The 15897-nt window shown below is 40.9% G+C and overlaps 1 protein-coding gene across 1 annotated transcript in view; it reads right to left on the bottom strand.

Annotated features, from left to right (window-relative positions):
* Positions 1-5089: 5089 nt before the first annotated feature.
* The window catches only part of CHAT (choline O-acetyltransferase), a 53957-nt gene continuing 43149 nt past the window's right edge, over positions 5090-15897 (bottom strand). The window contains exons 13-15 of the mRNA XM_081004971.1: positions 14518-14580; positions 10026-10163; positions 5090-5826 (exon numbers count right to left, since the gene is read on the bottom strand). Of these exons, the coding sequence (XP_080861097.1) occupies positions 5557-5826; positions 10026-10163; positions 14518-14580 (471 nt within the window). The 3' untranslated portion in view covers positions 5090-5556. The remainder of the gene's footprint in view (positions 5827-10025; positions 10164-14517; positions 14581-15897) is intronic.

The following is a 15897-nucleotide window of genomic DNA, read 5'->3' on the forward strand; positions in this document are numbered from 1 at the left end:
GAAAGCCACACATCTTTTCTTTGATATACTTTTTTATTGACTACAGATTTTAAACTGTTTTCTGGATTCATCATAGCTGGGCTACAGTTCACTTTGATATCATCTATCAGAACGACTCGTAGATCTTAAAGCATAAAACATATAGCTCAGTCTAAACAAAGACACTATAAATACACCTTAGATTTGCCATAAATCTACACTATGTTATAAAAATAAAATATCACTAAAATAGTAACTTTAGGTATATAATATAATGCTCACATTATAAAAAGTTTGGGACGTATTGCCACTTCGTATTGTATCATTAGCTCCACGAAGACAGCTCACCTGAGTAAGTCCAGGAGCAAAGGGGGCTTCTAAATTCTGACACTATGGGAGAAAGTTATTTCACTTTTAGCTATGCATTGGGGCAAGTTAGACATGACACTAACTTGTGAATGCAACTGCCATGCAGTACATATGGAGGGGGAGGGACAACCCTTCCCCCATATACTCCAGTGACCTCCCGCCAAGCTGTTGTTAGTCTCCAGGGGTGAATCTTCCATGGGAAACTCAGAAAAGCTCTCATGATCTTCCACAAGGCTTTTAACTTGCTCTGCGTATGTACATACATGCACTGCAGCAAACTTGAGTTTTTCAAGTGAAACGTTGTACAGTGGTGCCTTGGTTCTTGAACGGCTTAGTTATTGAACAAATTGGCTCCCCAATGCCACAAACCCTGAAGTAAGTGTTCCAGTTTGTGAACGTTTTTCGGAAGCCAAACATCTGATGCAACTTCTGCTTGAGTGCAGGAAGCTCCTGCAGCCAATCTGAAGCCATGCCTTGGTTTTCAAACAGTTTCGGGCATCGAACAGACTGCCAGAATGGATTAAGTTCGAGAACCAAGGTACCACTGTACCTAGGAACATGGGCTGGTGTTTTGGCATTTCCAATCCATGCAACACACAAAGGCCATTCCAGCTTTTCTGGGTTCCTCCAGCGATCCACCCAGAAGAGAGAAAGACTTGTATATTTTCTTTTGCCTGATCTCCAAGGAGCTTGGGACAGCATTCATAGACTTCCCTCATTTTTATCTTTGCAACAACTGCTTTGTAGGATGTGTCAAGTGGTGAGAGAGGGGCTGGTTAGGCCATCCAGTAACCTTTAAGAATGATCAGGGAATTAAAATGCAGGACCCCCAGTCTACATCAGGGACTATGTCTACTACATATCACCATCAGTCAGGAGGGTGGGGGGACCAGACCAGACTGTGCAGTGAGTCTGCATGTGTGACTTCCTACGGTGATGTGAAGATGCCCTGGAGAAATGCTGCCTTTTCCCAGGACACTTCACACAAACCCAGCCGTATATAGCAGTAGTACACTCTTGGCTTCAGTGGAGGCAAAATAAGAATGTGGAATAGTATTTCCTAGGAGGAATTAAATTCGCTTGGAGGACATTCAATTTCCAGTGTTCAGGTTCTGAATGCCCTTGGACCATTGGCACACAACAGGGAGGAGTCAGGCTTATGGGAACCCCAAAGCTGGCAAAAGTACAATTTTTAGGACACCCCCAAAAGGAACTGAGTGTGCTCAGTGGGGACATAACTGGCTATTGGGGTGGGGAATGGAAACCCAGAGGAGAATGGAATGGAATATCCAGGGAAAGGGTATGGCTGGCTGGCTGGTTGGCTGGTTGGTTGGTTGGTTGGTTGGTTGGTTGGCTGGCTGGAACCCTGAACAGGAATCCTCCATGCCACATCTTTATTGCAGGTCCCACACGTAATATTTCTAAATTCAATCTCTCCATTGAAATGCTCAACGTGCTTATTGTGGATGGTCCATCCTGCAGTTCTGTAGCTGACACTTGTGTAAATCTACTGTTAAGTTTGCATAGATACACATGCTGCGGTTATATATTTCAAAGCTGCAGAATAAGCTTGCGTTCTACTGCTCTAATACAGCTAATTTTAAATGAAGTTATTGAGCACTAACAATTCCCTGAAATCCACAAAAAAATGAAACCCACAAACCTCTACTAAGTCACAAGTTATTACATGACCTGGCATGTTCACAGAAGGGTATTCAGACAGTATGTGCAGAAAACAGCCACATTTCATTTGACAGCACATTGATAAGTTACATAGCATCCCATATAAACACTGATTCCACCTGATCAAAAGATAGCTTGATGCATCCCCAACTCTGAAGTTTCCATCGTTACCCAATTTTAATTGTGAGCTATGTTGCCATTTACGGAGTTTAGGACGTAGCTGGAGCTTATTCTGCTACTAGATCTGAGCCTTAGCCCTAAACCTGAAAGTTTCAGAAGATACCCCAAGGGGGGAAAATGCACCATGTTATACAGGGCAACATATCCCTTGAGTTTAGATTGTCAGCTGCATCAACTGTTAGATAGATACAAATCTCCAGGTGACTTGCAGGGATCAGAAGCAGAACATTTTCACACAGACATATCCTAAGAGAGCCTTTGCCAACCTGGTGCACCCTCCAGATGTGTTGGGCTACAACTCTCACTGCCTGTAGCTGGAGTTGATGGGAGTTGTAGTCCAAAACACTGAGATGGCACCAGGCTGTCCTGAGATATCTTAAGATGCAGAGTAATGATGGGGAGGAGGAGGAGGACAGTGGTGATGATGACAATGAAATGAATGGATGCAGCCAAATTAAAATTTACAAATTAAAATCAAATACCTGTTGGGGATGCAAAAAAGAAATAGGAACAATGTTTCACATGTGGTGGGAATGCCGACCTATTAAACAATTCTGGAATGAAATTTATGAAGAAATCAAAAAGATGTTTAAAATATCTTTCAGTAAAAAACCGGAGGCATTCCTTTTAGGTATAATTACAAACGATATTCCCGACAGTCAAAGGAAAGTATTCCTTTATGCAACGACAGCTGCCAGGATGCTTATAGCAAAAAAATTGGAAAGGGAGAAAAATACCATCAATGAAAGAATGGCAAATTAAATTTTGTGAATATATAAATCTGGCAAGACTCACAGCATTCATAAGGGGACAATCGGACCAGAAATTATTAAAAGAATGGGGATGTGGTAAAGAGCATATGAAAAAACATTGTTCTGGAGTAAGCATATCGGTATGTAATGAATGATGCTTTACAGGGTTAAAGAAAAAGAAAAATGGTGTAAAAAAGTACAAAGATGGAAGTAATCTACATTAGACACAACAATACAGTAAGAGTAAAAATTTTGAGGTCTTAGAACAAAGGAAGGAAGTCAATATATGTATATGTATGTAATGACTGACTAGATTAGAATGATGATATGGTTTTATTTGTAGATGTATGCTTTTTTGTTTTGTTTTGTTTTGTTTTTTCTTTTATTTTCTTTTGTGTGTGTGTGTGTGTGTTCTGTTTTTCTTTCTTGTTTGTATAGTATTATTTTGGATTCAATGTTTGTAATTTTTGTTACGATATTTTTTTTTATTAAAAAAGAAGAAGAAGAATGGATGCAGCCAAGAGAACACAGGACGAACATAAGGATTGGTCTTATACCAATTTGGTCCATCTAGCTCAATTTCGCCTACACTGACTGGCAGCAGATCTCAAAGGGTTTGGGGCAGGGGATGCCAAGAACTGAACCTGGGCTGTTTTGCATGCAAAGCAGATTCTCTGTGCATCTGAACCCTTTTAAGAGAGACCCTATAGGTTCACACCGGCATGTGTACAAGAGACTTCTCTGCACCCGACAGCAAGAGGAACTTCACCACTTATGAAGCTGTCACAAATTCCAGTCTTGCATGCGGCTTAGCAGCTGGGAAACATGACGCCGAAGCTTCTCAACCCACCCTGCCAAAAAAACTGTGCACAGAGTCTGATGGGCAGCCCCCTGGACCAAAGTCAGAGGAAGCAATAGGGGTCTCCCCATGAAAACTATGACGACACAAAACCCAAAGCGACAAAAAATATAAAAATATATGCTGTACCACCTGAGGTCTGAGAGCTATTCTAGCAGACTTTCATCTGCCTGCTAGTTTAATAAGTTAATTTGTATGAGGTGGTTCAGAAAGGTCCTTTGGGTACATTATTATTATTATTATTATTATTATTATTATTATTATTATTATAAAAAATAAAATTAAAATTTATATACTGCCCTATACCTGGGGGTCTCAGGGCGGCTCACATCAGGACTTCTCTGCTTGTGTGTGTGTGTGTTTGTAGGAAAATATAATCTAATAGAAGCTCCTCGCATTTTCAAAATGTCCACAGTCTTTCTGCATTTCTATCTCATTTTTCTTCTGTGGAGCTTACTGCAGTCTTGCATGGGGTTATTCCCTTTTTATCCACACCTGTGGCAGGTTAGGCTGAGAGGGTGTGAATGGCTCAAAGTCACCCCATTGAGTTCTGTGGCTGACAGTGGAGGTTGGTTCATGAGGGTGAGTGGAGCATTGCTCCATCAACATCAGTCTGCCCTCAGCCAGGCCCATCTTCCTCCTTTGGCTCTGGCTCCATCTACTTTTGGTTTCGCTGCCTTCCTACCCCACCAGTCTCAATGGGAACTGGTCACAACCCATGACCGTGATGCTGTCTACAATACCATGTTGTCTCCTGAGAGGTCAAGTGGTATGTTGGGGTGACCACTAAGAAAAGAAAGGGCTCAGAGTTGCTTCACATATCACATGTGCAGGACAAAAACACATCCCTAACATACATTCATGCTGGGAGCCTTGACTCAGAACGCTCAGCAATGAATAATTTGGCTTCTGTGCAATGACGGATGTCTTGGGCGATACACTGTGCTTCAGCCACAACCTTTCGCAAAATGTTACTTATTGATAACTGGCTATTTCTAAGCAAGCATGGAGATGAGTTGCATTCTAGCTCAGATCGATAATTAGCAGTCGTGTTCTGCAGAACTGAAACACCAGCTTTTTAGATCATTTACACTGTCTTCTTGATAAATACTGGTGGAGACCACAGCTAAAGATAAAAGAAATCTCCTTCCTGCAATATATAGGGTCTTTATAGCTTGCATTTGTACAGTGACAACATTCTACCTTAAGAAGCAGCTGCAAAACAGAGGAAAGATATTGCACCCTTAGGGCCATGGTTCACACATAACACTTAAGCCATGGTTTGCTTAGACAAAGTGTGGTTTGTTTGGGCATCTGCACCCAGCTCAGCAGAGTAACTGTGGTTTTGTTTTGGCTTATGAACCATGGCTTGTTTCAATTGTAGTTTGGCACTATGTCTGAACTCAACAGCCCTGCTTAACCATGGTTGGTTTGGCTAGCCCATCCTAGATGCTTTAGCACAGGCCTCCCCAAACTCGGCCCTCCAGATGTTTTGGGACTACAATTTCCATCATCCCTGACCACTGGTCCTGTTAGCTAGGGATGATGGGAGTTGTAGTCCCAAAACATCTGGAGGGCCGAGTTTGGGGATGCCTGCTCTAGCAAGTATAGTTAGAAAAGTTTTGGATGAACAAGCTGTGGCTTGGTTGTTCATTTGTGAGATGACTCATGGGTTGCTGAACAAACCACCGTTGAAACAAATCAGAGCTCAGCGTTATGTGTGAATGCAGCCACTTAGTGCTTACTGCCAGGTCGAGGTGTTGAAGGTGCTCCTTGTTTAGTTGGAGTGGTTGTCTTGGGCAAGTTGCATTTGTTGCACAGCTGTTTCATATCCATGAGGCTTTCTCCCACAGCTTTAGCAAATTTGCTGGAGGAGGTCTCTTTGCAGTCTTTAAAGCTGGAGATGCAGAATAATATATGCTCTGGCTGTGGATTATAGCAAGCACCATAGCCATTAGGAATCACAGGTCCATAGCAGCAGAACATCCCCATGGTGGTTGGAACCTGAACAAAGAAATGAAGCTACATTAAAGTATCATTATTTTCTTATTATTTATTGAATATATATGCCGCTCTATTACCCGGAGGTCTCAGGGCGGCTTGCCGAATAAAAAAGTACTGTTGAAATAACTTGGTAATTGTAAAGAATTACATAGTGTCACATAGCTCAGATCTTGCCTTCTTAGTCTAGGAGTATAGGAAATGCAAAATAATAGTTACAATTGGGACTTGCAATAAATGGTTCCAGAATATGCTAACCTGTCCCCCACGAGCAGGAGCGGTCCTGTTCAGGGTTCCAGTAAGCCACCCACCCATAACCTCTCATAGGATGCTATAACCTCTGAGGAGCTCTAGTTGCCCAATTTATCCCTCTCTCCAAAGTTTTCCAACCAAGGCTCAACTTTATGTTGCTCCTCAAAGCCCCTCAGCATGCTTAAGTCTTCATTCAGCTGGTTGCTTTTTTAAAAAGAGCTTCTTTATTTATTGCATGAACCAATCTATTTTTTCACAAAAAGTGATCCCTTTGGTGCTTTTATAAAAAAAAAGCCGTACTTCTCCAAACAAACATCCAAACACCTCCCACTTGTTTCTTAGTGGTCCTGCTCAGACTCTTATTTCTGTTGGTAACTCAGGCACAAGTTTTGTTGTTTGAAGGAGAGAGTTTTGCTTGGTTTAGTATTTATTCAAATATCTTTTCCTGGATTTGGATCATTGCTTAAAATGGTTCTTACATACAATTGCATGATCTTGATACATTTTAATTTATTATTATTATTATTATTATTATTATTATTATTATTATTCCACCCTTCATAATATCTCAGGGTGGTTCACAGCATAAAACACAGGATTAAAACAAGTAAATCAAAACAGCAAAACAATACCCCCCACACTTCCCACAGAGACATTTGTAAGGCTATAGAATATTAGCCAAAGGGATCTAAAGATTGACACAAGATGCATAGACAAGCCCAGTGGAATTTTTGACTATTTTAATTTGAATCTCTCTCTCTCTCTCTCTCTCTCTCTCTCTCTCTCTCTCTCACACACACACACACACACACACACACACACCACAAAATGCTTTTGAAACCCCGATTTTCAAATATAGTTGGCCGCATGTCAAGGGAGCAGGTGGCACCTGTTCTACAAAAGCAAGTCTAAAGTCTTCTTGGGCTTCTGATCTTGCCTAGAGATCTTGCCCACTATGATTTGATTATCTTTGTAAAAAAAAAAAAAAGGTATGATCTTTAAATGTGCATAATGTGCTCATTGTTTCTTTTGCTCATTGTCTCTTTTGAATAAGAACTGTACTGGTGGTTAAAGATTGCTTCCTTATTCCTGTGGTTTTAATACCCAACTGCTCTTGAGATTTCATTCAGTTTACTGGAAGGGCTTCCATAAATCTCAAAGATTTATTGTTGGGAGGAAGCTTAGGAATCAGTACACACTGATGGTATCGCTTAGTTGGATCCACACCCCCTCCAATTAAAGCTTTGATTATTCTATAATGTTGTAATGGGATAAAATGCTCCCTAGTAAAGCGAAGATGTTATTTGTTCAGAAATCCATGCATTCCTGCTTTTTGTTGTACTCAAGCTTTCAGAGATGACATTTGGCTTTTTAATGGCACAGGACAGACCATTAGTCCCACTAATAGAGTCATAGAATTGTCAGATAAATTTGCTGTGCAACAGCCGAAGGCTATGAAGCTATTCAGATTCACTCTTTTGCCCATGGATAGTTTCTTGGAGAATTTATGTAGTGGTATTCTGGTTACACTCTGTCATATTTGAAAAGCCACAGACATCATGGCTGGATCCAATTACTTATTAAGGCTGTTGTGTTTGTGCATTGTATTAGCACCACCCCCTTTCAGTCCAGAGGTCTTCCTCCCATATATAGTGCTTTTTCCCGGGGGGGGGGGGGGACACAGGGGTAAGCATACCCCTAAACATTTTGTGAATCTAAGTTTGGCCTCTTTGAGGGGCAGTATTTCCATATGAGTAGGAAAATGAGAGTACCCCTAAACATTTTTTTAAAAGAAAAAAGCACTGTATATATCTGACATACAGTTTCATCAAATTCATTATCCCAGGTGTATTAAATATGTCTTTAAAATTGCTACTGTATATACAGAAATGTGATGTTGCTAAATGCTGGTGGGCTTTGTGGCTTGAAGAACGCTTTAATTTAAACAGTAGAAATTACAATTTTAGAAACAAAGAACCCACATCATTAATCAACTTGTAATGCCACACTTGGTCTGCATATGAAAGAATGGCTTTTGCATCATGGAGTTTGTCCTGAGCACGATGCAAAGAGGGGCATGGGTGATTTCTGGGGTCAGCTGTGGGGTTTTTTTGTGGCTTAAATCCAGCAGATAGGAATTATTATAGGACTCCTTTTCTACAGAGTTTGAAAAATTTGGTGAGGGCATGCTGGATGCAGCTAGCAATTCAGGTTTAGGAGGAGCCCATGGAAATTGGTTTCTCTTGTCCCCAAACTTTCTGCTGACGGGTAGTTGACTAGGATAAAATTCCTACTTATCATGTAGTTAGTGGGTGGTTTTGAAGGAATATCTATCTTTTCAATTCTCGGTCTGTAAAATGAAAAGAGTAGTGACCTATTTACATGACAGTGTTGTTTTGAAGACGAATGAGACAAGAGACTATACAGTACTTTGAAAATTAAAAGCACTTTCTTTAATGATGATACTAATAAGTAATACTGATGTATGAGCCATCGGGCTCTCGACAGTAGGAATGAGCCAGCAGGAGAGAGTGTTTTCCCTTTTTCTCCTACAGCAATGGAGTCCCATTGACTTTAATGGAAGTGGTCCTCGTATCATATTTGATGCTTCGAAATCTGATCTGTTTCTTTGTTGTGGACTTACACACCCAGGCACACCTGGCTAGATTGCAGAGGGGGTAAGAGATACAGAAGGAGAGCCTTATTTAATTAATTGGACTGCTAGCCTACTTTTCCGTAGTGCTTGGGCTGAGTAAAGCATATGCTCTGTCCAAAGAGGGCATTTGCCTGGCTCCAATATTGCGATCCCCCAAGAGTCTGGCAAAATACCCAGGTATTTTAACAAAATTAGTTTCAGTCTGTTTTATGGCTTGTCTGCTGTTTTATTTTTGTTTTATTCGTATTGATTTTATTTTGTACGCTGTCCTGAAATCTAATGTGACAAAGAGTGGCATATGATTTGTTTTTTTACAACAAAAACAAGCATATCCATCCTTATTCTACTCAACTTGTAGCCACCAAAAGCCCATTTGAATAAAACCATCTTATGCTGCCATTGGGAGAGGCAGATGCTCTCCAGAGGAGCGGTCCAAAATTAAGCAGCTCTGCCTCTTTCTGTGCCTCTTGGAGTCCGAGCGATGTAACAAAATATGGACTTTCTCTTCCATGCAACGTTTTGGAAACCACTTTCATTTCTTTAGGAATAAGTTAAACAGATTTATCTGGTAGTTTACAAATGGTGATTAGTCATGGCAACTGTGTATAGTTGTACCTTGGATCTCAAATGCCTTGGCTCCCAAACAAATCAACTCCCAAACGATCAAAACCCATGAGTGTGTGTTGCAGTTTTCGAACGATTTTCGGAAGCTGAATGTCCAATGAGGCTTCCGTGGCTTCCGATTGGCTGCAGGAGCTTCCTTCAGCCAATCAGAAGCCGCTCTTTGGTTTCCCAATGTTATGGAAGTCGAACGGACTTCTGGAATGGATTCTGTTTGACTTCCAAGGTACGACTGTACTACACCTGCTATTTCAGGGGATCTGCCTCTAAATACCAGTTCCTGGTGATCATGAGTGAAGGCTGCTTTATTCACGTCCTGCTTGTGGCCTTCTGATTGACACCTGGTTGGTCACCATGTGACTATGTAGCTGGACCAGAGAGGCCTTTGCTTTGATCCATCTGGGCTCTTCTTTGTGGAAGGCATCAGGTCTGTGGACCACGGTTTGCCCATCCCTTAGATTTCACCCTCTTACCTTTTTGTTGCCACTGAGCTATTAATTTTGGTTGTCAAAAATGAAAGGGACGAGAACCCCCGAGGCATTTGGGAGTGCTGCCGGAGTCACTAAACCTCCACAACATATGTCAAAAGGTTGTCACTGATTCATAACATCTGTCACAGCGAGAATAATGGGGTTCCTTTTTTATGACTAATCCCGATATGAATTTCGCTCACCTGGCTGGTGGAGAGAATAAATCGATTGCTTCTCAAATACGTTTCATCAGTAAATATGTCTGGCAGCTCCTTGAAATGTTCACGGGCTATCTCTCGCAGTCCTAGCAAGTGGTTGTCTATTGCCATCCCTGTAATAGCCTAGCCAAAACAGCATATAGAATGGGTTATAACTGAACATGCCCCAAACTGAAGACACATCCCTTGGATGTCAGTACCAATGAACTTAATTTCATGCTGCTTGGTTGGAGTGGGAGGGATTCTCTATTCCCTCAATTTCCGGTTTGGGTTCAATGCTCACTTACCTGGCAGCATGTCCCCCTGAACTCATTGGGACTTAGATCAGCATATAAAGGAGAGCTCTATTAGTGTAATATACTATTGCCTGCAATTGTTTCTGGTGGGTTCAGAGCACACTTCCAGATCCTACACACTGTGGCCCCATTTGCACTATGGATTTAAACCAGTGCCATAGCACTTTAAATAGCCATGGCTTCCCCCAAAGAATTCTGGGAACCGTGGTCTGTTGAGCAGTGCTATTTTTCTTGAAAAAGAGGTTCCAGAACTCACCATAAATGCAACCCTCGTTCTCTTATAATGGCAATGGCGCCCACCTGGGAGGTGCCATAACTGAGTTCTGGCTGAAAAAAATTCCTGGTGTTGATAGTTGTTCAGAGACCTTCTACACCTCACAGAGCTACAGTACTCAGAGTGACTGGACAGTCAGCGATGCTCAATGGAAATGTTTGCTTTTCTATACTTTTTCCATGAGAAAACCCCCTACCTTCTAGTGTTTCCTAAAATTAGCAACACACTGAAGGAATGTCATCTATGTCAACGTAGATCAGGCAACCGGAATGGATACAATATTAGTCAAGTCTAAACTCAAAGTAGTAAATTAAGTTTGCAATCCTAAACACCCCTGGGAATACATCCCACTAAACTCAGTGAAGTTTCTCGCTAGACCTGCACTGCAAATTTTTTCAGGTGATTATTCCTAGAAATCAAATATATGTGTGTGCACAGCTCTTCAGCACGTTTGAATTATAACAGTGTTCAGTATTTTAACAGTGTTCAGTTCCTTAATTTCTCACATAAAAATCTAAATAATTGTAAGACAAGTATAACCTACAAAGTTGCAGAAAATTTTAAAACATGGCAAATGCCCCCAATTATTTTTTTCCCCCAAGTTAAGGTTAGAATTTGTTCAAACACCACATTTAGTGCATGTTATTGATTCCTCTCCCTCCTGATCAAATATTCAATTGAGGAGCCTGGTGACAGATAATATTTTCTCCTCAGACAGCCAACAGTGATATGTGAGGCATGATAGCTTCTGGTATGCAAGCTGATCTTGTGGTCATCTCTGTTTAAAACAGGTTTTGCAGGTTGTTATAGTGCTTCAGAAACCTGCCAAACATTGCTGTGAGCACACTAAGAGAAATGGTGTCTCCCTTATATTACCTTCCACTTGGTTTGTTTCCACCTAGAAATAAATTGGGGAACTACTGATGAGTTAGAGCAGAAAAACTGCAGAAATAACAGGAAGAGGCACAGGTCCATAAGAAATGGGAAAGTATGTATGTATTTATTTCATTTATCATTATATCTGTATAGTTATGTTTGTATAGTTAAAGCTATGGTTTTCCCAGTAGTGGTGTATGGAAGTGAGAGCTGGACCATAAAGAAGGCTGACCGCCGAAGAATTGATGCTTTTGAATTATGGTGCTGGAGGAGACTTTTGAGAGTCCCATGGACTGCAAGAAGATCAAACCTATCCATTCTTAAGGAAGTCAGCCCTGAGTGCTCACTGGAAGGACAGATCCTGAAGCTGAGGCTCCAATACTTTGGCCACCTCATGAGAAGAGAAGACTCCCTGGAAGACCCTGATGTTGGGAAAGATGGAGGGCACAAGAAGAAGGGGACAACAGAGGGCAAGATGGTTGGACAGTGTTCTCGAAGCTACCAGCATGAGTTTGACCAAACTGCAGGAGGCAGTGGAAGACAGGAGTGCCTGGCGTGCTCTGGTCCATGGGGTCATGAAGAGTCGGACACGACTAAACAATTAAACAACAACATCATTATATCTTGCCCTCTGTGGCGGAACTTGGTGTCTCAAATTTCAGTGGGGCTCTGTGTGATGCCAAAATCCGGCACCTCCTGTCTCCCACCTTCTGTTGGATGCCATAGTTGTGGCACCCCAGAAGTTCTGTGCCTGGTGCGATGGCACTGTTAACGCTCCCCTAGATCTGCCTTTGCTGCCTTTCCTCCAATGAGCAATGTGGTTCTGCCCTTCGCTACTTAATCTGCACAACAACCCTGGAAGGTAGGGTATGGTGGCCCAAGGTGAGCATTTACAAAAAGTACTTGCTTGCGTTCAAACCATCTCTCATACACTGTAACAGTAATATTTACAACAACACTATAAAGTAGGATTTGGGGTTATTATTCTCATTTTACGGCGAGGGATCTGAAAGTGGGAGGCAGTAGCTTTCCTTGGGCCATGTAGCGAGTTTGTGGCAGAGGCAGAATCTAAACGTCCAGTTTCACAGAACTGAGGAAGGGAGAAGAAGAGGGTTCCAGCTAAGCAAAATGGTGGTTGCCTTTGCTAATATCTTAGATGGATGATGCTAAGGCCAAGGAATGAATTAACCTTTCATGCCTCATTTGGAAAACTTGCACCCTGGAGACTAATACTGGCATGTCCACTGGTGCACATATTAAATGACTTTTGAGAAAAGATCATAAAACCTAAGACTGGTCACCATCAGTTCTACCCCATCAAGAGGAACAGACTGAAGGATCAATGGAAATATTTTGCTATCCAACATGATTTATAAGCCTCTGACCCACGACGTTTTTCCAAGATAGATTAATATCATGTCGGAAGAGAAAGAGACTAAGCTGAGCTTACAAAATAAAAGGTGAGTCAACGCACGGGTAGGGGGATGGATATACTATTTAATTTTTTTTTTTTAAAGATGACAAGTGTAATCTAGCAGCACTGTTTTTCTAACAAAGGGACAACTAAATAACATTACTCTGTGATTAATTTTGTTGTTGTTAATAATGAGATGGGTATTTTTCCTATTGGGCCAGAAAGAAAACCAACTGTGGCTTTCCTGTTCTTCACTTTGAACGGAAGCCAGATGTGGTGATGTATTAATCCAATCTACCAATTTGTGCTACTTCATATGAAGGACGTTTTATCGTTCATCTTCAGATATGTTTGCAAATAAATAATAAAGCTGCTACTAACTGCTGCCGCAGATCAAGTGGCTGTTAAAGGCCCAGCAGCGGGAGCAAGTTCAAAAGTTGGCAATTCAGGCTCTGTCATCCTTCACACCCCAACTGATGAGCTACACAAATGTTTCAAAGTGTGCTACTTTAGAAGTAATTAGGAAATATAAATGATCAAAGCTGATGGGAAATTTACATCTAGTCTCTGAGAATTAAATTCCTCAAGGATGTACCATTAATTATTAGTTTATTTCAGTCTGCATCCCAACCTAACTCTGAAGCACAAGAGATTTGTCATCCATTAATTAGCATGCCAATCGTGGGATTAAGACAGTGGTGGCCAAACTTGGCCCTCCAGCTGTTTTGAGACTACAATTCCCACCATCCCTGACCCACTGGTCCTTCCAGCTAGGGATGATGGGAGTTGTAGTCCAAAAACAGCTGGAGGGTCAAGTTTGGCCACCACTGGATTAAGAGGATGATCTGAGATCAAGTGAAGCTGTACCACTGAAGCTAAGTGAGGGATGACTCAAACAGTCTCCAGGATGGGAGACCCCTTGGATATCCTATGTAGGTGCAATATATAAATTTAAGGGAAGAGCTAGACTAAGCTAGTTGCACACAGATCTCACTGAAATGAACAAGTCTTCAGTTAGTCATTACTAACATTTCACATTGACTTCAGTGGGACTGAATTATAACTAATATGTGTGTGTGTGTGTGTGTGTGTGTGTGTGTGTGTATATATATATATATATATATATGCTGGCTGTTTGCCATAATAAACATTGATTGATGCTGTTTTGCACCCATCCCCCCAACCCCGCTAATGAGATCTTGACAGCGAAACTGAATCTGAAAATTCAAGAATACCTTAACCATTTAAACTAGGTTCAATTAGATTAAATTGTTTGGTCATTATGGCTTTTGTGAGAATCATTGTTTATTTTGATAACTGAGAAGAAGAAAGCATTCATTGTCACCCTATTATTCAGTGTGCAAATAATGATCCAGCTAATTCAATAGACCAAGGGTGGATCTACACACAGGGAAAAAGACCCAGCTCACATTCCAAATCTGGTAAAGATGGAGGACTGTTTTCTTTGGTCTGTATGCTCTACATTTTGTGGAAACATATAGGATGTTTGTCAGTATTGTGCTCCATTTTTTAATCTAATGACTTTTGAAGAGTAAATTAATTTCATGGTTAGGCATGCCAAACAACTGAGTTTTATCAAGACAACGTTTTGCTTACCAAAATAGTGTAATTTGTCTGAGCTGCTATGGCATCCTTAAATTGTTGCATTTTCTCAGAGTCCTATAGGCAAAAAGAAATATTTAGAAATAATAAACTGGCAGAAGGCTTTGTAACCAAAGTACTATTACTATTAGATTACACAAATTTCATTAAAGATAGTGGATTGAATCATGGGTGTAGCCAGGATTGTTGTTAGGGGGTGCAGTCTTTTGTTGGGGGGCAGGGTTTTTTTGGGGGGGGCAGAACCTCAGATTTGTATTGATTTTATTGATTTGGGCTGGGGCAGCTGCCCCCTAGCCTTCCTCAGCTATGCCCATGGATTGAATGCAGCCTTTACAAGCAGTAGACAAGCAAATAAAAATCATTCTCATTCTCATTTGTCCAATCTTACATTCAGTTTGCCACATTTCTGTAGCAATTTTTTAAAAAATGCAATCTTCATGAAAATTCTTCAGCATTTTTGTGCAAATTTCTCCTAATAAGCACATCTATGAATGTACACATTTTTGAACGCATTTTCCAGTAATATAATGCATTTTTGTATGTTGCTTTCACCAATATATTTATTAGAATATTTTAATGGATTTTCCATGTAAACCTATCAAACATACATGCATTTGAGTAAACCTAATGCAAATATATTACTTTTTATGCACATTCCCCCTCCCTCCGATGCATTTTTGTGAACACAAGTTGGTTGAACAACTGTATCACAAAATCTGGATAAGTGTGCATTTTGAAGGATGGCTGTGTTTTGGTTCTCATATTGCTTTGGAAGTGCAAATTTTATACATTCAGCTTTAAATGTGAACTGAATTGAATTGGTTCCCCATCCCTATCCTTTGCTATCCCAAATAGTTATTGTGTGGTGGTTACTTAGAATGCATTGGATTCTTACTTTTGCTGAGAAGTTACAACTGAGTTTTGCAAGGTCTCCAGTGACATTGTCTAAGGAAACCAAGCCCAGTGTATGTTATGGCTCCCCTGAGGTCTTTCACTGCTTGGAAACTGGGGTTCATGTAACATTACCAAATATTAACAGGGGCAGGTGGAACAGATGATGGTGGTCCACTGTTTTTAGCATCAGCCCTAAAATGTACAGCAGTACCTTGGTTTTCGAATGTAATCCATTCCAGAAGACCATTCGACTTCTGAAATGTTCGAAAACCAAGGGCGGTCTGCAAATTCAATAGAAAAAATTGAAACAAACTCAGCAGAAGCCGTTTGACTTCTGAGGTGTGTTGAAAAACGGAAGCATTTCTTTCTGGGTTTTCAGCGTTTGAAAACTGAAACATTTGACTTCTGAGACATTCAAAAACTGAGGTACCACTGTAGTTCCATTTTTAAAATAGAGACAGGCTCTTTCAGAGTTACAAG

Source organism: Podarcis pityusensis (assembly GCF_964106645.2).
Source record: "Podarcis pityusensis genome assembly, chromosome: 5".
NCBI classification, from domain to species: Eukaryota; Metazoa; Chordata; class Lepidosauria; order Squamata; family Lacertidae; genus Podarcis; species Podarcis pityusensis.